Genomic DNA, 25,291 nt, shown 5'->3' on the forward strand with positions numbered 1-25,291 from the left:
ATATCATGATTTAAATGGTGAGACAGGCTGATCAGAGCAAGAGAAGTTTAAGAAGTCATTACAGGAAATGTTCAGACAAAATGTCACATTTGGAACTGGAACAAAGCTGACTGACTTGAACAAAGTGTTACAGTGAAATATCTGAATCAAGCTGGTTCAGTGGGTTCTTTGATCTGACTGACCGTATGTTGTTGTAGTTACCTCAAATCATTCATTTGAGTAACGTTAGCAAATGTAAACACTTTTTTTCCCCCACATCTTCTGACGTATCATGATGTTTACTTTTTATCCTAATAAGACCAAGGAGCCAATGAAATGCGCTGATACATGAATGAAAATGTTTTTTTTCTATGATGAGCGTTCTTGAAAACATTAGCGGTGATGTAAATTCACATCTCTATAAAATATGTGACAAAGGTCCAGTCATATTAAAACACTGACCTGAATAGCCCTGTGTGAAAAGGTTATAAGGGCTGCGGAAAAAAAAAAAAGAAGGAAAAATCTCACCTTATACCCAAGAGGATTTTTTTCTTATGCCCTGAGTTCATCTGCACATGTCATATGTTATAACCTCAAGGCATGTTACACATGTAACAGATTTGATGGTATCTAGGTCAGTGTTTCTCACTCTAATATCTTGCAACCCCACTGTGCACTGAAGAATTTCAGAGCTCATGATCTATGAGCCCGACATGGGAGAAATGGCTCCAGGCTCACATCACATCACCTTGTGTGTTACACAAAACAAGGCAATCTGGTCCTTGAACTGATACAACTCTCAGTTTTTATAGCATACAATGTGTTCTCATAGATAAGTAACTATGTTTGTTTTGTTGACATACAGGTCGGATTAGAACCTGAGGCTGCTGCCTCTGTACATGGGGCCCCAGATGGAGAAAAAACCCCCCAGAACAATAAACACCTTGTTGATCCAGGTGGCCACTGCGTCCTCTGTGTCGTAAGGTGTTTCCACCTCGGGGTCAGAGGATGGATACTGGCGGATGCAGGTCATCACCTTCTGCACGCTCACTGTCTCCACGGTGTATGCCATCATCAGGGTGTCAATCATTGCCAGGTGAGCGCTCTGCAAAAGAAAAACAGTACGAAGACAGGTGAGGTGGACACAAGGTTTGTTTCCTGCAGATTGTAAATTGGAAGTTTTTTTAGCTACCGTTGACAGTAGTGTAGTGTAAATACTGTAAATAAGTATTCATATACTGTATATACCACAGCCGTGTAGCACAAGCTTCACTGGTCAAGTCAAGAGAGACAGAATCACATATATTGGGCCTACTGTAAAAAAAAAAAAATCTTCCCTGTCAGGTCCTCTGAGACGGATAACGTCCAAGCTAATCGAAGGTAGCTGAGCTAAACTGTAAAAAAAAAAAAAGGTTAAAAAAAGATCTTAAAAATTGAATGATTCCATTGAGAACCATGAATTTATTGCCCCTCCTGATGGTTTCTTCTTGGACTCCAGTGCTGCTCACAGGAAGCGTCCCGAAACATAATATTTTTGGCGGATTGGGAGCAAAGCATTGAATGGTCAGTGCAATTTATAGTATTGAACTCTAAATCCTTGGCTCTGTAGTACATCTGAGTCTTCAGTCAAACATTCCCCCGTGGCCGTTGCCCTGGAAACAAGTGCATTCATCCCTAGTTACGAGACCCACTTTGCTCACAGAAGCCTGAATAAGACATCTTCCTGACAACACAGAACGATGAATAGAGTCTGGGTCCATTAAAAACTGCTCTTCTCATCATTTACACTGACTGGACGGTTCAGTTTAGAATAAACGACATCATATAAATCCCTCCGATTTTTTTAAAACACCAGGAACTTTAGTCCTTTTCTGCTTTCGTGTCCTTTCTTTCTTTTGGCAAGTCTGTGGTTGATGCACTTTTGTTCATGTATTATGCCAGGTTATTTAAGAGAAATATCAGAATCCAAAATATTTACAACATACTGTATGTTGTCACTAATCCTGAACTGCTTTCAAGAGGAGCTATAAGGATAATTGATGTTTTAATTTCCTTTTTGGCATTTTAAATCAAAATATTAAAACTGTGTAAAAAGTACTTTTACATGAAAACACGTTTACCTTATTTATTCCAATGTGTTAGAGGACTGACATCGTACCCTCCATCCCTCTTTTTCAAACACACACGAGTTCTGTTCAATAATACCTTACCTTTGAAATATCTATACATCAAAAAACCTTGACATTACAAGACTATTCATTGGTCCGGGTTCCAACAAAAATAAGAAGTACTAATCAAAGCAGTGAATATAAATAAGAATTATGTGAAACAGATTTGAACAAACTGAACCGGATCATCACAGACATCTTCACACAGATCAGCAGTGTGAGCGTCTCTTCGTATGAAGTTGTTGAGCTCTGCTTTTGTTAGAGAACTGTATCGTTTCCATTTACAAAAGTATCTCTGAAATGTGCAGATGTCAGAAGAAGGAAATCCAGTAAAACTGGCATCGAAATACACGCAGTAAATCATTCAGGCAGTTCAAGGTGATTTCCTTGTGTGCGAGAATCAACTCAAACCAACAGATCGTTTCGGGCCTTCACTTGATTTGAAACGTTTTCCAGGATCACTGATTCAACACGCCAGCGATGTCGTTTTATGAAAGCAATAAGTCTGGATCAAGAGAGTACATGTTGTCAACAATCCTCGCTGACTTTCATTAATTGTTATAATTGCCTGAACCCGCGTGTCTGTTCTGTGTCACAGCAGGGACATTTGAGACGTCTTCATTCCGCAGCAGAGACTCGCGGGGAGTCGGATGTGGTGCTCGATGAGCTTACAGAGAACCACGTTGACATCAGAGACAATTTTTCACTCGTCCTTGAAGACTGACTGCTAATGAGTCCATGTGAACTACCGTAAATTCCGTACTATTGAGCGCACCTGGATATAAGCCGCACCGGCTAAAAATAAGTAAATAAATGTATTTGTACATATATAAGCCGCACTTGATTATAAGCCGCAGGTGTCCACGCTATAACAAGAGCTATTTACACAGACGTAGGCTACCGGTAACATCCGCAAATACTGTAGCGTCCGTCCGGACGTTAAAGGACGACGAGAGCGTTCAAATAATAACTTTTAATAACCCGATCACTGTCGGCCGTGACCACGCCGTTTACAGCAGAGAGCAACACATAACTTGCCGTAACAATCCAACTCTCTCCCCCAGCGTTCTCTCATACAGCCACTCAACACGTTCTCGCCGGTGCATTCACTGACTCTCCACATAATCGGAATTATGAACACATTATCAACTACTGACTTTACAACATGAACCGTTACAATACGAAGCCTAGCCGACGGTGTCTGTAACACGGCTGATGAAAAAGATGACCGTAATATATTTCACAAGAAAAAGTCCATCCATTCACTGCCTCAGAATGACTTCATTACTCACTTCCTCAGTCTCTGTTGTCGCTGTCAGTGTCATCTTAACGTGCAGCAGCTCTGTTAGCTTCTTTGACAGCCAGGTCGATCGCCTTTAACTTGAAAGCTGCATCATATGCATTTCTCCGTGTGTTTTCCATCATGAGGGTGCGTGCATGAAGCGCAAAATGACTGATATTAAGATCTGACGTGACGAAGTCAAATGTTTTTGCGGCAGAAGCTCATTGTCCCCCATAAAAAATCTGTGCATTAGCCGCACCGGAGTAGAAGCCGCAGTGCTCGAAGTGTGAGAAAAAAGTAGCGGCTTATAGTCCGGAATTTACGGTATGTTACATCATGAAACAGCTGCTATGTTATGAACGTTCAACAAAGAATGAATCATTATTTGCATAAAAGATTTTTCCGGGTAAAAAAAGAGAGACTGATACAAAACTTGTCAACAACCTTTTTTTCCCCTCATATTTCTGAACAGATCCAGCACATGTTACAGGAAGACACTGTCACTTTAATTTGAGAGGAAACATGAGCTAATTGTGAAATAACATGGCACATAACACAGCGTTGTCTTGGCTCTTCCTTTTAGCTCTCTCTATTAGTCTTTCCAGTGGATGGAGGGACTCAAAGCACCAAATATTTAGACTTGAGCGGCAGCTTTTTTTCCATGAGCTCACCCAATTAATCAGCACTCAATTGAAAGAGGCTCCTCAAAGATATGCACCAGAGTCGGCGGGGAGAAAAACAAAGCATTTAAAAAGCAACACTCGAGGGTTTAATGATGGAAGTGATGTTGACGAGCTCGTGCTGTTCCCTCACTCTAACAACCAAATGTGTCATTTTATGCTAACGGTAAGGCAGAAGAAACAAAGCCAGAGGTAACTGTTTAGTGTTTTAGTCCTTTTAAGCCCAGTTTCCACTCAGCGGTCCGGTATAGATCAGTACAGTTTGGTACGGTTTGGTTCAGTAAAGCCTGATCCCGCTTGTGTTTCCGCAGCCAACCGGTTGCCGATAGCCGCGTCAGCGACTTAATAGCGTGACGTGATAGGAGCTAATCGCTAACACCTAACCCACTAACAAATTCAACAAAGGAGAAAAACGTGACACAGACAAAGCCAACGACAGAAGACATCCAGAAATTCTTTGCGTTGTTTCAGAGAAAGCTGTGTGCCCTGAGGAGAAATACAGTCGGAAAAAAAAACAATGTTTAAACATGGCGGGGTTATATTTGTCGCACGGAAAGTGACAATACTTTTAACCAGGCAGTGGACTGCAGTGTTTAGCTCCACCTTTTAGGGTCGGATCGACATTCTTGGCACCCCAACAGAAGGGTACCAAAAAGTAGGACGGTACGGGTCGGTTATTTGTGGATCTTTACGGGCTTTAGTCTATGGAAACACCGCAAAATGCGTGCCGTACCGAGACAAACCGAACTGAACTGAACTGAATCGCTTGGTGGAAACAGGGCTTTAGTCTGCTCAATATGAAATCAAATTCTGTTTGCACAAGAGATACTTAGTTACCACCTTGTTGAACAACAGCTGGTAGACACTGTGAGCTTTGCACACAGTATTGAAAAGCTTTGCTCAAAATGTGAATCAATGTAAGCAGGGCATACTGTAGTAACATCTGTGTGTAGTTTTTAGCTCCGAGATGACTTCCTTGTGTGAAATTGCATTAGCTTAATGTCTAATTTCCTCTATCTCTGATCTAGCACCCCTGCAGCAAACCAATTTCATTTAATAATACACTGCCAAGATGCTTCCTATTGGCCTGCATTTAGCCTGTCCAAACATTAGTGCTAAACATTATCCTAGAGACACACAAGCAGCCAAACACAAACATCCTGTTATCAGTTTGTGGAGAAGTCACCGATCTGGCTCGTACTCTCTCAACAGACGATCAACCCAGGGCCAAAGTCATTTTAAAAAGGCTGAGGAACCAAAATCATTTCTCTTTTCTCTCCCCTCTGCCGAGCACATGTGAGGGTTTTTCATTAGCATCCGCTGTGTCTGATGGGACAAAATGTCAACAAGGGAGGCTAATCTTGTTTGCTGGACAACAGACCTGCACACTCTAATTATACTGAACAACACCAGGTCGATCTGTTGGGGGAGGAGGAGGATATTGCAGGAACTATGCACCTTATGAAGTGACAAAAAGGTACGGTCCTATTTTTAGATTTGAGAAATAAGTGCTTTTCTGATATCATTGAGAATCGCAAGGTTAGACAATCACCTTAGATGGAGGAAGGCCGTTCATCCAAAGTCAACATCTGGTTATGCATGCATGCTTCTAATTTCTAAAACTGCTTAAAGGGGACATATTAGGACAAATACACTTTGACAAGGTTTTTGAACATATATGTGTGTAACCTAAGTGTCTATCAACCCACACGATTTGAAATAAATCCCTCCAGTCCTTTGGTTGTGGTCTGATTACCGGTAAGTCTTACCATACAAAAAAAATTGCTCCGTTTCAATTTTTCTCAGTTTGTGACATCACAAGTTGAATTCTAGTAAAAAAAACAAAAAACAACACCACCCATGGACTCCACATACGGCCTAGACAAAAAACTTTTGTGCAGGTCTGCCATTTGTATTGTCTCTACAGAGGAGTGATGTCTACTGGGAAAACTCAGGGGGGTTCATTTAAAGAGACACACACACTAAAATGGAGCGTTCTGAGAGAGCTGGTTTCTACAGGGTCACAAACCTCCTCTGGTGCTTTATTCATGTCATATTTGGACCAAAGCACAACACACGTTTCATTTAGACCATAAGGGGACTGTTTGAAAAGGTGAAAAAGGGTATAATATGTCCTCTTTAAGCAAAATGCAACTTCATCTATTGCAAAATAAGTATTTTGAACACTGACTTTGCCTCATTGAATCATGATGACTCTGAAGAATCCAACAGGTATCTCTGATAGGGATGCAGTCTAATGCATTGATATTGTGATATTGCTTTGTATTGGTTCAGACATTTCTTCCTTGTGAAAAGCCCAGTGAAATGCCACTGTGCATGAAAAGTGCTCTAAAAATAAAGTAGCCTTGTATTGCATACGGCTACTTCAAAGCTTCAAATCTGATCTGAAACGCATCTTCCCGAAATATGCTGCAACTCTCTCTGAGACAACATGCAATATCAATGTGGCAGACAGACCCGAAATAAAATCACATCATAAGTTATCTGGTAATCAGATGACCTTTTAAAGAGACGCTTCTTTCTTTCCTTGCTGCATCAAAACAGATGCTACCACCTCGTTCACTGTGAATAAATGTGGAAAAGGTCCCCTTTAAAGGTCCCCTGCAGTCAGTGTTCATGACGCATGCACGTGAGGAAGATAGTGTGCTGCAGAGAAACGTTCAGCAGATGGTCAGGATCAGCTGACCGTGTGTGTAAATGTCATCTGAGAGCTAGAAGGAGGCGAGGTGGAGTGGGAGAAGAAGAGAGGTAGACCGTTCACTGCCTAAAGAAAGAGTTAGCCTTTGTCATGAGAGGAGAGCTGCCTGCCGTTTAAGGCCGTTTCTCTATAGCATCCTCTGACGTCATCTGACATGTTTTCTAACCTTTTGGACGTATGCTTTCTTTCAGCGTAGCTTTGCTTTATGTTCCTCCATCTGCATGTTTCCATACCTGGGAGCTTCCCAGCACAACCTCTCGTCTTTGTTGCCAACAGTTGCCACTGTTGGCAACTGAGCAGCTTCACTGGAGCATTCAGGTGATCAAATGGAACAGTTTGGCAATTAATTCTCCCCCGAAGATCACTTCTTTTTTTTTTAATTAAAAGATGCTTTTGTAAACATTAGCTCCAGCCTCCTTTTTCTTAATGCCCCGTCTTCATGCCGAGTTTTTAAACTAGATGAGTTTTTCAGTGGTTTGAATCACAACCTATAGTGTGCATTTATACAGCAGGGGATCTGGCAGTGCTACCACCTGACGTCCCTGATGCCCAACCACTACCATCGGACTGTGTCGTCCTTTAAACCATCGGCGTCCTCATTCATACACGGCCTGCTCCGACCTCCACCTCAGAGTCAAGGAAGTGTGGACAACCAGAACGTGAGGAATACAAAGGAGAAAAATCCTTCCTGCATATTATCCCATGTGCTCTTTTGTAAAGTGTCTCGAGATGGCAGTTGGTATGAATTGGCTGCTATACAAATACAATATGTGAAAGCATGATTGATTGATGCAGTCATGGACCATTCTAATAAAAAGACATGATACACAGGCATCTTTTTACTTCCTCCTCTAAGTAATCTTGTTGTGATTTCTCAGGAGGTAAGAAGGAGCTCCTTCACAGTATCAATATCCTGTTTTCATTATGTTGCATTTGGCTGATCTCTATGTTTCCACCTGGAGAGAAAGGAGGGTAAACACTGCCCGTTTTTAATTCTGCATCTTTGTGAAAGAGCACAGATGAAAATCCATCGTGGAAGCCTGATTTAAAAACTGCACAAAGGAACTGAAAGGCAAATCGCAGCCAGTTACAAGAGATAATGTGTGATGTATTTTTATGTAAATAACCTGTAGGTGCTCAAAGCTGCACGTCCCAGTCTTAAGCAGATCCCTGGAAGACCCACAGTATTCCCACTACTTTGTTTTTCTGAGATGACTTTGATTTAAAACGCTGCAGTCTTTATTTCCCTCCTAAAGGTTCTGGATCGAGTGAGGTCATGTCTTTGCCTCATTTTACAGTAAAAGCTTGGAGGGGCTCCAATGGGTCTGCATGGCTAATGATCAGTGAGTGCCTGTTTTTGTTGGAAGGGAAAGACTTTATTGTTTTTGCCCCCCAAAAAATATTCCTCAAAGTTTTTTTTAAATGTAGAGAAGGTTGGAGCAGAAAATGACCTTTTACCAAACAAACATGTCTGCACTGAAGCCTCGTGGACGTCCTTAGGACACATGTGAAGTGATTCAGCATTGACTGACTGATTTCATACTGGAAAACAGTCTGTGTTTAGTATTAAAGCTCTCTTGTTCGGTCCCAGAAGCTCCATGCTGAGGTATGTTGTCTAAAAATGGAGTGTGTCTTGCATCAGGTACTGTACCTTCACAGCAACTCAGCCGGACATGGAAACACTCTCAGCTGTGCCTCTCTCTGCTCTCTCCAAGGAGTTAAGTACAGTAGCACATAAGTGACAGTTTTTTATAGTCTTACCTTTAGTGTAGGTAATGTTTTAAGATGAACCTTTACTTTACCAAGAACAGTCCAAAGAGATTGAGGAGATACTTTTTTTTTTTTAAAGAAAATGACAAATTAGCTTTTAAGTGTACAAATAATACACGATCCTCCTTCTCAGCCGGACTTTACCCATAAGCAGAGTGAATACGTGACTACTCACACTGGAAATGCTGCATTTCTTTTTAACACCGTCTCCCCCAAATCATCTAAAAATATTTCAGAAATTAAAAAAAACAAAACAAAACAAAACAAAAAAACCCTTTTCCCCAATCTGTCTCTTTTTACAGCAGTCTTTTGTTTTGGAAAACAGTGACGGCCCTATTCCCTTAACAGCTTGCTCAATTGTGAGAAGAGATAAAAACTTTTCACTCACTCACACACACACACACACACACAAACACACACACCCATGCACAGATTTCGATGAAAAATGCACCCCCCCCCCCCAAAAAAAAAATAACAGTGAGTTCTGGCATCAGATGTGGGAGTGGAGCTTTTTAAATAGCATACCTTCCTCTTCCATATGCTCCAAACCCAAACTAGCAATTATATGGAAACCTCAAAGCTAACCTTAGAAGTGTTTCTGGGGACAGGATGATGGATACCATCCAGGGTAGGCCGAGCCTGGAGATATGCCTGCACTCCAAATCCTTCCATGGTGCTTAAAAAGGCTCTCTGGTTTCATGAGCTGATGGTGATGATGAACGTTGGAGTCATACAAAAGGAAATAGCACACACACGCTGCGGTACTTAAACATGGTGGCCATCTACCTGGTGTTCAGACTACATCTGTGTGAGAATGTAGATTTGGATTTTTAACTGTTACACCGGCAGCCAGTTCGAAAAGTGATTACATTTCTTTCTCCCAGAAACGTCTTTGTCTGTCTGTCGTGTGCAGGATCGAGGCTCTCTGTCAGGCTGCACCCACACTGTGCTAAAGATCCACTGAAGTGAAGACAAAGAGGAAATTAATTGCTGCATTGTGTATTTTTATGAACATTTGTATGCACAGTCAAAGCTAATACAGAGTTGGTATTGTTCTCTGAATGAAGTGAATGGATTTCAATTATGAATCCATTATTTCTGTTATTGTGTGGCACTTCAGTTTACGTCATTTTACCAGTCCGAGCATACAGCACTGCTCAAAGAGCTCCACACCAATCTCCAATGATCAATGATGTGCCGGCTCTGCTGCTGTTTGCGTGTGTGTCTGTGCTGAGCTGGTTTACGCATCCTTCAGTCAACTGATTCAGGCCAATAATGACATCTATAGTAAGGCTACAATTCTCACCTTTACGATTTTTTGGTCCCAATTAGACACATAAACTATTTTTGATTCAAAACGATTCCTGATCAAGATTCATGATTCAAGCCCATTCAAGTCTTTTTTTTTCTTTTTGGAATGACTACTTAAGGATTATTACAGTCGTCTGTGAGACTTGCTGATTTTTCTTTTGGCTTGTTTTATTTGGCATTCTACTGAGTTAAAGAGCAAGCTTTAGCATTCCTCCCCCCAAAAAAGATTTTTTGGAAAAAATCAAAATAAAATCTCAGAGGATAAAAATTGTGATTTCGACTTAAATCCTTTTTTCCCCACCTCTAATCTGTGTCAGTAGTATACTGCTGTAAAGGTATTCTAATAAAATACACATTGTATTTATCATATTGGTAGCAGTTGTGTGCTCTGTTATACCAAATACTCAGCCTTGGTATCACAAACAGTGTTAGGGGGGAATATTTGCACCAGAACTTCCCGATTAAAAAGAGAAAGAAAAAACACAATGCATATCAGACAAAATCAGAGCCTAGTTTCCAGCCAGGACAGAAACATGCTCGGAGTCGGGACGTCACATGACATCCCACAATGTGCTCCCTGCTCACCCATCCATACTGTGCTGCCTGGGAGTAGCCGCTGGCATGGAGCATCACATACTGGCTGTGACTTCACTGCAGCCGTGAGGACAGAAAGTACTTGAATGGGCTTCCTTCCACCCTGCTGCTTCAGCTCGTCTTTGTTCATCAGATCAAGGACAGAGGAAGCTTGCTCCATGTTAAGAAGATTTTTTATTTTTTTTGGTCTGGCACTCAGGTTAGCTTTCGATACTTCACCCTATGTGTGTGTGTGTGTGTGTGTGTGTGTGTGTGTGTGTGTGTGTGTGTGTGTGTGTAAATCCTCCTATGGGATGCGGTGTCGTAGAGATGTCGTCTGCCTGCTTCAATCCACTCATTCAGATTTTCTCTGTGTCAAGATGTGGCAGCCTTCGCACAGCACATGGCTGTACAAGCACACACACACACACACACACACACACACACACACACAGTGTACATACGCCATATGCAAGAAGACGTACCCCCTCTCCCACCTACACACACGCACACGGCCTGGAGTGTAACCATAGAAACGGAGCGCCTGCCCAATAGGAAATGTGATAGAGGCAGCAGCAGAAGAGAGGGAGAGAAAAAGGAGGAAGTGTATATTCATGTTGATTCATCCATGCTAGTTGATGAATCAATCTGTAACACCGTGATTTTATTTAAACAGATATAAGTAATAATAATGTGTTTTAGCTTTATGCTATCCCCAGGTTTATCAGAGGGGAGGATTTATTCTGTATTCAGGAAGGACATGTGGCATCAACAGTGATTGTATAAGACAGGATTTACACTTTTGTTCTAACAGAGGACTGCCATCAGGCTTCAAGCAGGGACGCTGAGAACACTTCAGTACCACTCCACAGTGTGCAATGAGGATCCTTCAGTACATTAACACACTCAGGACACACTCTGCAACACACTTAAACGAATGCACAAGTGTGGACTAAGACGCAGGTACAAACCTACTGACTCTACTTTCACTCGTCATCAAGATGATGTTTCATCGTCTCATGTAACTCGCGTCCCTCTCTGTAACAAGAGGGTCAGACATCAGGATGTGACATCATCAAGCAAAGTGTCTGATTGTTATCAAATCTGCTTTTCAGGGTGTCTGTCACTTTCTTCTCAAACAGCTGCATCAAAGTTTATTTGGCTTGTGCATGTTTTCTTTTAATCCCCACAAACAAAGCAGGTTCACGCTGAAAAGAAACAACAGCAATAAAATCCCTTTGATGATGATGATTTTTTTTTTGTTGTTGCTATTTTAATGCTAGCAGTGGTGCTTCGTGTGGGCTGTAATGTGGTGATGCAGGAATAACATTGTCCGCCCACCTCCCCATATCCCGCTCATCCCTCTCTCTGCGAGCGTTACAGGTGCAGGAGAGTGTCAGTGACGCAGAGCGTGTGGAGGCGCCTGAGCGTGGGCGAGGGCAGCGATCTGGATTCCGCGTTCTCACATGTGGGAATCCGTCACGTGGCGGGAGACAGAGAGGGTGAGTGTGCACGGACAGCGACAGAGAAGAGAGAGAAAGAGGGTTTGTGCGCAGCCTCGCGCAAAAAAAAAAAAAAAAAAAAAAAAACTGTCAGGAAAAGTGCTCTGTTATGGCGTCTCGTCACACGAAACATCAGCAGCATCCAACTCTGCTGCTGACTGACCCACTAAAACCCTCTGGAACATCCCCCTTAAAGTTGCTTATTCTGAAAAGTCTCATGCAAACTGCTGACTTCTGATAAAAAGCTTAGCTAAAAATGCAGTGAAACAGCATTTTATAGCAGTGCTGGGGCTTTTTATCCAGAGCAGCTTTGCACGTTAGAGCTGCAGGTAGGCGCTCATAGTCTCTCTCTGTCTCCTCCAGGAGACAAACACACTGATGATTTGTCTTCTTTTTTTTTTATTAAAACGTGTTTTCATCCCGTTTTGTAGTCTTCTATGAGGGCAAAGCCCGGGCAGCTTCTCGTCACCTTGGCAACGCTTCGTTACATGTGGAAGCAGTTTCTCAATAATAGATGATCCCCCATCTGACCTTTCGTTCCACCGTGCAGCAGGCAGGTACTCCAAGTGTCGCTGCCTCTCATATAGAATCTATGTGACTATCTTCAGCGCAGCTTCTCCAATAAAACCGCCAGATCACGGCGCTGCAGATCTCCTGCTACCATCAAATGTACGTGATGATCTGTGAAACTGAGAGCGAGCTTCACTTTCTGTTCTACTCTCCCATGTATGATGACGTAAGAGATTGGTTTTTTTTTTTTCAATTTACGTTGATTTCTTTTGGTTAGACGGCTGTTGTGAAAAAACTTGACCTGTGTTTTCAAAACAGGAACCTTCGTTGTAACGGATTTCATTTGTGAAGCCGGCGAGAAAAAAAAAGAAAGACAGAACGCGCTGTTTAAGACTGATCTGTGACAGGAGCCTCCAACTCTGTGACGTTAAAGGGATACTTCACCCATTTGCATTAAGCTTTGTATCATTAGAAACATGGTAGTAGTGTGTTTTTCTTTGCCTGGAAGTTTTCTTCATGTGATGCAAAAAGCGTTGCATCACATGAAGAAAAATTCCAGGCAAAGAAAACACATTTTTCTCGTCTCAGGGCAAAATGAGGGCTGGATTCACGACCATTCAACACTACACTGGGTGAAGTATCCCTTTAATGTAAAGCACTGCAACTGAATGTTCCGGAGTCTGAAATAACGAGCGCTGCTTTGTGAGAAACAAGAATGAATTGGTTACGATTCAATCCTGTTTTATTTACACTCTCCGGGTTCCTCAATGGTGCTTACAGCAACATATATCGTGTAGGGAGCGACGAGAGAGAGAGAAAGGAATTGGAGGAAAGGTAGAGAAGGTGGAAGGGTTGATGGTGGTGAGAAGTGCAGCGAGAAGGGGAACAAGGAAGAAAGACGAGTGAAGGAGGATAGATGAGGGAATACAGTTAATGAAACGTGAATGGAAAGGTGTTTTGTGGGAGATATTTAAGAAGACAGGGGTGGATGGAAGGGAGAGAGATTAAAGGGGAGACACAAAGGCACAGTGATTTTAGGGCGGTGGCTAAAGTGGGACGAGTTAAAAGAAGGGATGCAGGATTAAAGGATTAAACCTGAGAAAGGAGGCAGAGGGAGGAAGGAAAAGTGCTTTTATACTCCTATGACAGCTCGTTTTCACATTAACAACCTGCTCAGTCACGCACACACACACACACACACACGCACACACGCACACGGGGGGAATGAACATTTAAACTCGCATGAACATGTGACTAACAAAGTCACTCTGCAAACAGCGAGAAAATCCTTTTTTTTGTTGTTGTTGTCTTCACAGAATAAAGTGCTTGATGCGCAAACCCTGACAAAGCTTAAATAACTTTTGAATTAGCATAGGAGGCAAATTAAAACCAGCAAGACTCTACAAACAGACTGCAGGCACACTGTGTGCTAATCATGTCTCAATTGCAATTCACTGAAGCAATAAAGCCTCCTATTGAGACTTTGCCCGACAAATAATGAGGATTTCTCATTCTCTCTCGCAAAGTCGTCCCTCCAGTGAGCTCCGACACAGAGAGATGGAGACGAGCTAGGAGGACAGAGAGCGAGAGAGAGAAGGAGAGAGAGAGAGAGAGAGAGAGAGAGAGAGAGAGAGAGAGAGAGAGAGAGAGAGAGAGAGAGAGAGAGAGAGAGAGAGAGAGAGAGAGAGAGAGAGAGAGATGACAGATACACGCTGCTGGAAGCCTCGAGGTCTACGTCACATGGCCCTGCTGCTTTTTTGTTTGAATCCTCATACGTTATTAAAAAATCTGTACGGGGGATGTGAAGAGCTAATTACCCCTCGACTATTTTCTACATTCTTCCACGGAATCAATTGCTGTCTTTGCTTTTACGTGAGTGCGTTTAAGCGATTGTGATGGTTCTCATGATGGTTTTCATTAAATCTGGGTTATCAACTTTTTTTAAAATGTTTTTATTATTTTATGATTAGCTGTTATTACCCATTAAGAGAGAAAGACATTTCCAGGCTGCTGAAGTGATCTGTGTCATTTTCCAGCAATTAAGACATGAATAGAAACCTATCGCACTGGTACAACGATAAATGTCAGTGCAAGCCTAAAAGTCAATGTTTTGTGCTTGATTTATTACTTTTTTTAAATTTTCTATCAGCTTGTCATTGGTACCTACATTACTCCTAAAAAACCCCCCCCAAAAAACCACACAAAACCCCCCCCCATCATTGGTGACATCATTACTGCAAAAAAAACTGCAAGATCTTCCGATGCAAAAAAACCAAACCCTGCGGTCAGAGCATAAAGCCGCGTGCAGCAACATGCAGGACGGTTGAACATACAGAAACAGTTTGTACAGAAGAGCGTGCACGCTCAGATATGTGAACGGGGGTTGCACTTCATGTTCTTGTACCTTGCTAGTCAAGAATGTGCTCTCTCCAGATTTACTGAAGTGAAAGACACACTGGGTGGACCGGTGGAATGAGGAATAAGATCATGAACATCAACCATGCCTCAGAGCGGGAGGAAAGTAAACTGTAGGCTTCTATTGGAGTTCTACAGCTGGGAGAACTTCAAACAGAGATCAGATGAGTGGATAGAAGAACACGGTTGTATTAAAAAAAAAAAAAAACGTCCTGAAAGGAGCAGTAAACGTGATTAAATAATCTTTCTTACCATCTGCAGAGGCCTCTTTCGCAGGTCCCTCTCAGTGACCAGTCTCTCCTGGTCAGTGACGTAGAGTCCTCGCTGAGCCAGCGCCTGAATGACGGCCTCGTGACCCAGCAGCGGTTTGGCGGCGTCGCTCTTCAGGATGAGGCTGCCGGCCCTGCAGTACAGGTCTGCAGAGAGGAGGAGGCTGGCCACAGGAGGCTTCAGGTGCTCCTGCTCGTACTGGTCCGTGTAGAAAGGCTCCTTTAGGTCGGACGGGATGCTGTCTGCATTGTGCGGGGAATGGAAGATAAGAGAATGCACTTTAGATGTCGACAGTATGCCAATCAAGAATGACTTCAGTGAGGCAACAAAAACATTGCATGTATAAATTAAAATCTTTGATGCAACTTTAGAATGTATTTGACCTATTTCTAACTGGTGCAATAGAGTGAGATAACATTGAGCGTTGATTATTTTGCGACGACGGCAGCTTATTCCGAATCTGCGACACAGTCAGACTTTAGGATGACATTCCCAGTAAGTGCCTAGATTCACTTCAATTTCTTTTCCTTGGTAAGTGTGCTTCATTTTCATCGCCATGCTTTTGACAATATCCTGAATGTGGTACGGGGTGGATAGGACCTCAGCGTTGCTATAGCAACCGCGCCGGGAAAGGAACCTGATCGATTCATCTAGTCAGTATCTCTGCAGCTTGGAGCTCCCTGGGAACACCCCTCTCACTGTCTGCTCCATCAAAGAGAGAGCCTTCACGTGTGTGTGTGTGTGTGTGTGTGTGTGTGTGTGAGAGAGAGAGAGAGAGAGAGAACCTGGGGCAAGTCCAAGGAATCACATAGCAGAAAAAATGAAAACAGCATTTTCTTACTGCTTTTGTCTTCTATCTTCCTCGTCGATGTAAACGTCTCTTTAAAACAGAAAGTGCTGCTACTGCGGCCGTTCTTTTTCCAACAACTGATTCAATGAGACAGTTGTGATAAAACTAGATGATGCAGCTGTGTGGAATGAAAAAAAAATCTGCACACAATCCAGATGCAGAACCATCACACTGTGTGGGCTGCAGGATAATAGATGTACATTTTCATAACTGCCTGATACATGCAGAGAACAACATGGCACATGTGCCGACAGCTTTACATCCCTGACACTGCATCCTGTCCTCCAATTCACACACACACACACGCACGCACACACACACACACACACACACACACACACAAACCACCAATGAATCACCTGACCATTATCACAAGGTCATCTGATGAGTGCCTCTGTGTTATTGTCGAAGCAGGATGCAGACAGTGGCAGTTGCAGGTGTCTATATTTAAACTCGTTTCCCTGAATGTTCATGTTATTGACCCAAACAAAGACATTGATCTCTCCCCCCGCCCACACAATGCAACCACAGAAGCATCTTGAAGCTGGTCGAGCATTTTGCTTGGGTGAGTAAAATAAACATACGGCGTATCATCGTCTTTTATATACAAAGAGAAATATATACGTATGTATTCCAAACATCTGCATTTACTACACAAAGCAATCACAATCCGTCCATAGTTAGCACCTGCAGTCCAGAAATAAAGGTTCAATCATTGCATCAAATTAACATAAATTCAAAAAATCTGCTGTCTGCCTAAATGCACTTGAGCATCTGTTCGATCAGCAAATCAGGAGATTCAAACACTCACAGTGTTCAAACAGGACGGGATGTGCATTAAACACTTGTAGAAGTTGTGCTGTCTGACAGAAGTCTAAAGCATTTCCAAACAGCATGATGACTTGCTGTATAGAGATACATCTTAAATGCATTTTCTTGATTCACTCCTTTCTTGGCGTAACGAGGCATATGCATGCTGAGTATATCGAGCAGCGTAGGCAGAGATCTGGAGATGAGCCCTCTCTCTCTCTCTCTCTCTGGAGGGCTATATTTTTGGAATCAGCCCATTTCTTGCAGGCCTGATTGAAAGTACACAGAGGATCTCTGCAAGGAATCTAATGTTTGCTGGGCTTTTACAACACACTGTAAGGTATAAGCTGTGGCTGCAGGAAGGAATATCCATTTCTCTGCACAGCTGAGACAAACAGAGCTGTGCTGCTCACACTGAAGATACTGTGATCTGTATTCAAATGAAGCACAGCATTGCTCTGAATGCAATAAATGGAAACGCAATGACGTGAAGTCTTTGGTTGTGGGAGCTCCTTCTGAGTCGTTTGTCTGGAAGTTGAAAATCCACAGTTATTTCAGGTGTTCGAGTATCGATTGAGATCTTTTCCACATTGCTTCCTTTAAAGGTTCTGATTGGGAAAGTATGTCAAAGAGTGATCTTGGATAAAACGCTGGAAAATATCGGCCTTGATCAAATTGTGCGCGTGCTCCTTAAAAGTCCTCTACCTCTGATTTTTTTTTTTTTTTTTTTTTTTTACATTTTTTGAACATATGACATAGATATCAAAAGATCGACAAATATTTCCTCGCTCCCTACTCACACTTTTAAAACCCCCGGTGAGGAGATTCATGCACACTGACTTCTTTCTGTTTCTCTCTCTGCGGCCCTTCACAAAGGGATCCGCCTCAGCTACAAACTCCTGAGCTGAGATTTTCTAAAAGCCCGCTTTGGAGTCAAATCATTTTCAGTGCAGTGTCAGTGAATGGAGAGCGGCCTCATTCATAAATACAGTGAAAAAAGTGGTCTTGCTCTGCTTCTCTGCTCAGTTGATCCACCTAATCTCCCCTGGCTCTGTCGCCTAGCATAGCATCCACTGAATACTGTAATCATGTATTAAGAAGCTGAAAAGAGCAGCAGACATCACTTCCCAGGAGTTGTGCCTTTTTTTTTGCCGCTGCTTAAGAGCGAACAACGAAGCTGTTAGCATGTGTCACACTATTTAGCACATTTCAACTGTGACGCCTGAGCACTCACATTTGACAGCAGCTGTTTGCCTCTTCACCCCACACTTCTATTGAATCTGCTCAAATGGTGAACGAGTGACTTAAACATAGCAACAAGTGTCACGGTTTAGGTGATGTGCGTATAGCTGTTGACAGGCTGTTGTTGAAATAGATGAGTTGTTGTCACTGTTAAGATATTATTGTAATTCTAAGTGATGGACAACAGAGGGTGTGATTAATGAATGCATTACAACAAAACACCTTTAACTCAAGCATGAGTGAGCCACCATGTTCCAACTTCAAGATCCAAGTGTGCATCATCCATACCAGCACATTTTTACTGCTGTAAAATGAATGTGAATGTGGCATTCAGAGCCATATAAGCTGCTGTGTTCATAAACACCCTGCAGTAACATCCATCCTCTGCTCCAAATCAAAGCAGGTTTTTAATTCATCTATAACATCGTTCGTTTCTTTTTAACTTTGAAATACTGCTAAAAATGGACGTGTTGATGCACATCTGCCTTTTTTTATTATTTGTTACCTTAAACCAAAATAGGTTTTACACTTGAAATGATAACATGTTATGGTAAGTCCAGACCACTGAGGGAAAGCATTACATCTTTAGTCACAATACTCTTGGTTTATCTTACTGTACTTTTCCTCTTCCCACAGAACGTTTTCAAATACACCCTTTTTTCTGTGCAAAATCCATTTTGACAATGTATTTAAAAACTAATCCCACATGTGATGATGCCTTTTTCCCCACAAATGTGGATCCTACATCCTGACAGTGACATCACCTTCCCACCTCCGTGTTCAAACACTGATGACTCCTTCCATTAAGGACAACACAGTTATTGATCACCACAGAGGAGATGGTCTTTATGTGTCCGCTAGGGATGATATTTATTGTCTTTCCAATAAGCAATTCATTTCAACTGGCTCGCATATGGTTACAGAACAGGAGTGTTTTGCACAAGAAGGTTTAACTCGGATGGAAAAATCACTGTGGTATTTCCACAGAGAATACTGGTAGAGAAAACTGCTCTCTAGATAATCAATAATGAGTCCATAGTGAATAAATAGACTCCTATCTCTACAGGCCAAGGCAGGTAAGGTGTCAAATCCTAAGTATTACTACAAGAATTGTATACCATACATGCAATGCTTTATATTTATACTATTAGGCATGCTGACCAACATTTCATTTAAAAAAACAAAACTATTCATGCAGCGTTCAGGTGCAGTAAATGTCCCTACCTGTCCCGTATGCTTTGGCCACCAGCCATGTGAAGCTACAACATATTTTGGCCCTGGAGAAGTCATAGTGCTCAAAAGACTTTATTGCTGGAGCTACGAAGGTCTTCCTCGCATCCCTGACGTCCTGAACTTCACCCATGTTCCTCCCTCAGTTGTTGTCTTGAACCCTGTGTAAAAGCACTAACGCCAAAGCATCACACTGAAGGAATCTGGTGGAAAAATGAAAGGATGCAGTGTCTGTCCGGACACTAATGACAGATTTGTTCAGTCATAAAATGCTCAGTTGGCTTCGGGTTTTCTTGTAATGTAGTCACGTTTACACAATGAGTCGCGCTAGTCTTGGTGTTTTTCATCCATTCGGTGGTGTACCAGTTGAAATTGGCTCCGTTCAAACAATCTCGTAAGGTTTCCTCGTATTTCAGTGGAAAAAACGCTCTCCGGCTGACATAAAAAAGTACATATTTCCATCTTTGGAAGCAAGCAGCTTCTCCCTTTCAAGTCCATGTATTATTGTATTAATAACCTATGTATAAAGCACTCCCTCCCCTGTTCAGTCTCCTGGTGCCGTGGTGCGGTTTTCCTGCCGCACTGTGGCACTCGAAGCCCTGCACCCTTCACACTCAATGCGCATGCGCCAATGTTGCCTTCCTATGCAGCCGGGAGTTCTCATACCCATCGGAGGAATCTCTTTTTTTTGCATCCAAAGTGAATGACTGGCTGCTTTAAGATTAAGGTTTATCACTACGAACTACAGTGTCCATCTGTAAGTTATTTTTCATATGAAAATCTATCTATTTAAACGCAAACTATCAGCATCATTAGTTTATAACGTTAATACTTGTTTTTCCGACGTGCACTTGAATGCATGAGAAACCCCAAACATGACTAAAAAGCGAAGACTCTGCACTAAACAACCTTAATAACAAACAAACTACAGTTACAAAAAAAATAATTTCCTGTATTTTTTAGCCGACAAAAACACTTAAAGGCAGGCTGTAATGACAATACGTGAGCATTGAACAGCGAAAAGCTCTGTTCTAAAAACTACATTTCCCAACGTGCTAAAGTATCACTGCGTCATCAGTCGGCGTCGCTTATTGTTTTGAATCGTTGGAACATGATGCGTGGAGGTAAAGTTAGTTGTTTATAATCAACATTCAAGTAACATACATCCCGGCCTGTGTCATCCATTGCTGATGTTTGGTTTGAAAACTAATATACATTAACATTTTAAAACATGTAGACTGGAACAGCCGGGAATAATGTCGGTTAAAGAAAGAATCAGGAAATTTTAGTGCAAGCATATACATTGTAAATGGCTGAACAGAAAAGTAAATCAGAAACACCTGTCTTTGATAGACAGTTCAAATGTGTCCTCTTGATGTGTCCTCTAAGTTCTTTACTGCAATAGACTTTCAGCATTCATCGACACAAATATAATGTTTTTGCAAACGGAACAAAGCGTTTTATAATTGAATTAAAGAACATACATATGGATGCCCGGTTTATTCTTTAAGTAATATACAGTATGTTAAGTAGCTAGTGTTCATACGTTTTTTTTGCTTAGTGTCACATTTTGGCATGGGAAACTCTGTTTTCATGTGTTTTTTTAATATTATGTTAACAGGTTAATATCCACCGCCTCCCATCCAAAAGAGAAAAAGAAACACAATGTTTGTGCCCAGATCTTTAAAAGTGAAGAGACCTGCCCAGACCTCAAGCCACATTTTGCCCAAGAAAAGCAAAGACGATCAGGAGGAGAGAAAGGATGAAGGTATTTCAGTGGCGCTTGTTCAAAAGGAGGAAGCACTTGAAGAGACCAAATCACATGGTGGTACAATCCAAACAAGTGGACACGACTCTGCAGGTGTGACAGAGAGCTCAGTGTCCGAGGATGTACTGGAGCCGGCCTCAAGTGATGCAGAGGATGACGAGGAGGAAGAGGAACCGGTAAAATCCTTCAGAAAGAGCCAGAGATGGCCTGAGCCAGGAGAGCCTGTCTGTGTGATGTGTGGTCGCTATGGAGAGTACATTTGTGATAGTACTGACAATGATGTTTGCAGTCTTGAGTGCAAAGCCAAGCATTTGGTCCAAATGGGGAAAGGGACCGGGGCAGATGTGTTTACCCGTACGAACAAAAATGAAGATGAAATGAAGACTCAAACTCAACAGCAAACAGACGGAGTATGTATTAGTGAACCGAGCTATTCCTACAAGGAAGATCCGTTCATTTCCGGCCTAACAGAAGAGCAGGTGAAGCGGATTAAACAGGAGCTGGGAATTGAAACAGAGGGGAGAGATGTCAGAAGACCCATAGTTGAGTTTCAACACTGTGGCTTCCCTGCAACACTTAATGGTAACCTGAAAAAGGCAGGCTATGAGGCACCCACACCCGTCCAGATGCAGATGGTGCCTGTTGGTCTCACCGACAGAGATGTGATCGCCAGCGCTGACACAGGCTCAGGGAAGACTGTAGCCTTCCTTCTGCCAGTGGTTGTAAGGGCGTTGGAGGTACAGTAATACTGCTATATATATTTTTGTACAGGAAAGTCTATTTTTTTAACTCATACTATTTCTCATTGTTATCTAGATGAATCTATATTTAGCAAAACACAAACAACCCAACATCCCAAAAGGCCAATATCTCCTTTTGACGTCTGCTGATTTTAGATTTAAATGTAAAACATTGGGTGAAACGACGTTATCTTTACCATCACAAAACTTTGGGCTGATTTGAATGAATGTATACGTATGCCTATGTCACAACTATATACAGTTACAGTCTGAGGAGGGGCCAATCACAATTTTTATTTTTTTTATTATGTGTGATAAAGAAAAAAACTAAACGTCTCTGGGAGAAATGGGCTGTGTAACATTCACTTACATGATTTAATCCCATGATTTCTTCTACGTGTATTAAGATGCAGGACCTTTTATTTCTCTAGAAAACAGCACACAGTGTGAGCAGTCCTGTGGCTCTGATCCTGACCCCTACCAGGGAACTGGCCATTCAGATAGAGAGACAATCCAAAGAGCTCGTGATGGGCCTCCCTAACATGAGGACTGCACTGCTGGTGGGCGGCATGCCGCTTCCTCCACAGCTCCACCGCCTGAAAAGCAGTATTAAAGTACAGCATCCTTGAATTATTTTTGGCTTTTCAACCCTATACTATTTAAAAACAACCCATTTCTGTTGAGTTGTCAGCTTTTGACCGTATCATTTTTCTACTTCTGGTAATCCTCTTTAGATAATCATTGCCACCCCTGGACGACTTCTTGAGATCTTGAAGCAGAAGGCAGTACACTTGAATAATGTGAAGGTCATCGTGGTTGATGAGGTATGATAAACAATATGTAAATAAGCATCCTAAGAGTTTCCTATGTATAAAAAAAAAAAAAATTTGAATTATTGGAAGTATATTTTCATCCAATGAGCCATGCTTAAAAAACCCAGGAAACCTTCAGTTGTGTGGATTATTAGATTGTTTGTATCCATGGTTATAATGAAAGATTATTGTACACCAAAAATACATTTTCATTATAGCTAATTGGATTCGAGACATGTCGTTTCCCAAAACATGTTGTTAAATTCAGGATTGATCAAAAATCCTTCTCAAAGTTTTGAAAAAAGGAAATTAGCATTTTGGCTGCACGAATTGGGTCCATTTCATCTTTATTCAGAAGAAATGGTTCCAAACTGAATTACAAAGAAACTGAGACATTGTTTGTGTTGTTTGCCACAGGTTGACACCATGTTGAAGATGGGTTTCCAACAGCAGGTTCTGGAGGTTTTGGACCAAGTTCCCGAAGTGCACCAGACTCTACTAGCGTCTGCCACCATCCCCAAGGGAACGGAAGAGCTGGCAGCCCGATTGGTTCGAGACCCCATTCGTATCGTCATTGGGGAGAAGAACCAGCCTGTTGCCAATGTGAGGCAGATCCTGCTCTGGGTAGAAGAACCCTCCAAGAAGAAGAAACTATTTGAGATCGTCAATGTAGGTTATAAACTTCGGGGTTTTTTTTTTAATGACTTAGAGAGGTATAATAAGATGCACTCAGACTCTTTCTACTCAGCAAGTCTGCTTCTCACTTATAGTCTCTAAAAACAAAGATTTTGGGTGGAGTATCCCTTTAAGATCATTTAAAGGCTTTATTTGAGAAGTCTTTTTTTGGTGTGACACAAAGTTTAATTACAGCTGGAGAACCAGAAAGTGCTTTGGTAAACCAAACATAAAAAGGAGGTTTTTTTATCTTAATTTTAGTTTATATTGGCTTTTTTACTGGATATGCACCGTTACCAGCTTGCTATTTTATTTACAGGCTGTTCGAAGGTGGTAATTCCTTAAGCTCAGAAGACCAGTGTCCTCATGACACCATATTTAGACAGCCATTGCTTGCTGCCCTGGCCCCCGTCTGGAGGAAATGGGTGGGCCGTGAGCCATGGCTTCACTCCAGGAATCCCAGCAATGACTTGAACCAATTTACACAGGACAGGAAAGGTCTGCTTTAGTTTACCCGGAGAAGATCATTGTGCGTGTAACATGATTCACTTAGTCTGTGTCGAGGAATATGTGAAGTTTGACTTCATTGACTACTATTACTTCAGTAATGTCACAGCATGAAGCGAGTGTCTCTCAAGAGGGAAACATGTCGGCTGGATAAGCTCAGTGGAATCAGACTGGAATTCTGGGAAACTCCAAGAAAACACGCAAACCAACTGAAATAGTTGTTTTTGAATTTGCTGGGCTTAGTGCAATGAGTAAATTGTTACCAAAGTCAGACAATGTTTGCCTCTGGCGCTAAAGGAAGCCATGTTTGAGTATGATGGGCAAATCCATGCTGTCTAATTTTAAGGAATATATATTCTAGCTAAAGCCCTGTCCAGGTGTGAATAGCAGGGGGATAAACTGTGACCAGCTCAAAGGAAAAAAACATGCAATCATTGTACTGTGAACATTGTCATGCTTAACTCCAGGCACTGTTACATCTCCTTGTTAACAGTTGTTAGCAGCAGCAAATCCAAAGTCAAGCCAAACAGGTAAATGGGGCCTTTCTCAAGCCTGTCAGCCAACATTAGTATGGTATTTTATAACCATTGTACCACTGCTGTGCAATTGTGTCACCTGCTGGAGGAGTTCAAAAACGGTCATCTTTCACATCCTGAAATAATGACAAGAAAGATAGATTTTCTTTACTTGCAATTTCATGATATAATCCATAAAATAAAAGAAAGCAGATACACACTGACCTGCAAACAGAGTTATTATATTGCCTTCACGTATTAACATACTGATGTTAATGTTTATCATGTGATAAAAATAACCAAATAGGTTGTTTTTTTTCTTCTCACTTTTCAGGACAGTAAGCTGTACCAGCCTCCAGTGGTTGTGTTTGTTGACTGTAAACTGGGAGCTGATTTGCTGTGTGAGGCGGTCGCCAAGGTGACAGGCCTCAACACTGTGGCAATCCACTCTGACAAGAGCCAGTGGGAGCGTAACCGCATCCTCAGGGTGAGTCCAGGCCCAGCAGGAAAGTAACACGGTCATGTGAATAAACAGCTCTAACCCTGAGTGTCTTGTAGTACATGTTCTGAGCTACGAGTAGGTGGAGGACTGTAGTCTCTATGAATTATACGTTTTTATCAGCGCATGAAATGCAGAGATTCTTTTAAAAGACGACCTGTTGATGGTCAAAGAATATAAAGGGCAAAAGGGAAGTCATCGACCCATTGCCCCTTCCTCTCAATAAAGGAAAGAAAAGCCCGGAAAAAAATGTTTTTATGATTTTACATTCTATCCAATTCGGCTTTGATCATAAGCACTGAGCTAAATAGTTGAAAAGTAGCTCCGTATTTTATTTTTTCAGTCTGTTAATGTTTTTTTTGCGTTGTTAAACACGTCTCATAGAGAAGAGCCTGCTTTGTTGTTTCCTCAGGGTCTGCTGGATGGGGGCTTTGAAGTGGTGATCAGTACAGGTGTGCTGGGCC

The 25,291-nt window shown here is 41.9% G+C and overlaps 2 protein-coding genes across 5 annotated transcripts in view; one reads left to right on the forward strand and one right to left on the reverse strand.

The window, feature by feature from the left end:
- camsap2a (calmodulin regulated spectrin-associated protein family, member 2a) overlaps positions 1-20,064 on the reverse strand; it is a 44,243-nt gene extending 24,179 nt beyond the window's left edge. For all 4 annotated transcript variants that reach the window (XM_079349647.1, XM_079349646.1, XM_079349645.1 and 1 more), the window contains exons 1-3: positions 19,306-20,064; positions 15,162-15,421; positions 923-1,084 (exon numbers count right to left, since the gene is read on the reverse strand). In XM_079349647.1, the coding sequence (XP_079205773.1) occupies positions 923-1,084; positions 15,162-15,421; positions 19,306-19,444 (561 nt within the window). In that variant the 5' untranslated portion in view covers positions 19,445-20,064. The remainder of the gene's footprint in view (positions 1-922; positions 1,085-15,161; positions 15,422-19,305) is intronic.
- A 286-nt stretch (positions 20,065-20,350) lies between these two features.
- Positions 20,351-25,291, forward strand: part of ddx59 (DEAD (Asp-Glu-Ala-Asp) box polypeptide 59) — a gene marked incomplete at its 3' end in the record, with an annotated part of 5,214 nt that continues 273 nt past the window's right edge. The window contains exons 1-7 of the mRNA XM_079351086.1: positions 20,351-20,435; positions 20,933-21,816; positions 22,251-22,433; positions 22,554-22,643; positions 23,049-23,300; positions 24,663-24,815; positions 25,240-25,288. Of these exons, the coding sequence (XP_079207212.1) occupies positions 20,977-21,816; positions 22,251-22,433; positions 22,554-22,643; positions 23,049-23,300; positions 24,663-24,815; positions 25,240-25,288 (1,567 nt within the window). The 5' untranslated portion in view covers positions 20,351-20,435; positions 20,933-20,976. The remainder of the gene's footprint in view (positions 20,436-20,932; positions 21,817-22,250; positions 22,434-22,553; positions 22,644-23,048; positions 23,301-24,662; positions 24,816-25,239; positions 25,289-25,291) is intronic.

This window comes from Symphodus melops (assembly GCF_947650265.1).
Source record: "Symphodus melops genome assembly, chromosome: 8".
Lineage (NCBI taxonomy): Eukaryota > Metazoa > Chordata > Actinopteri > Labriformes > Labridae > Symphodus > Symphodus melops.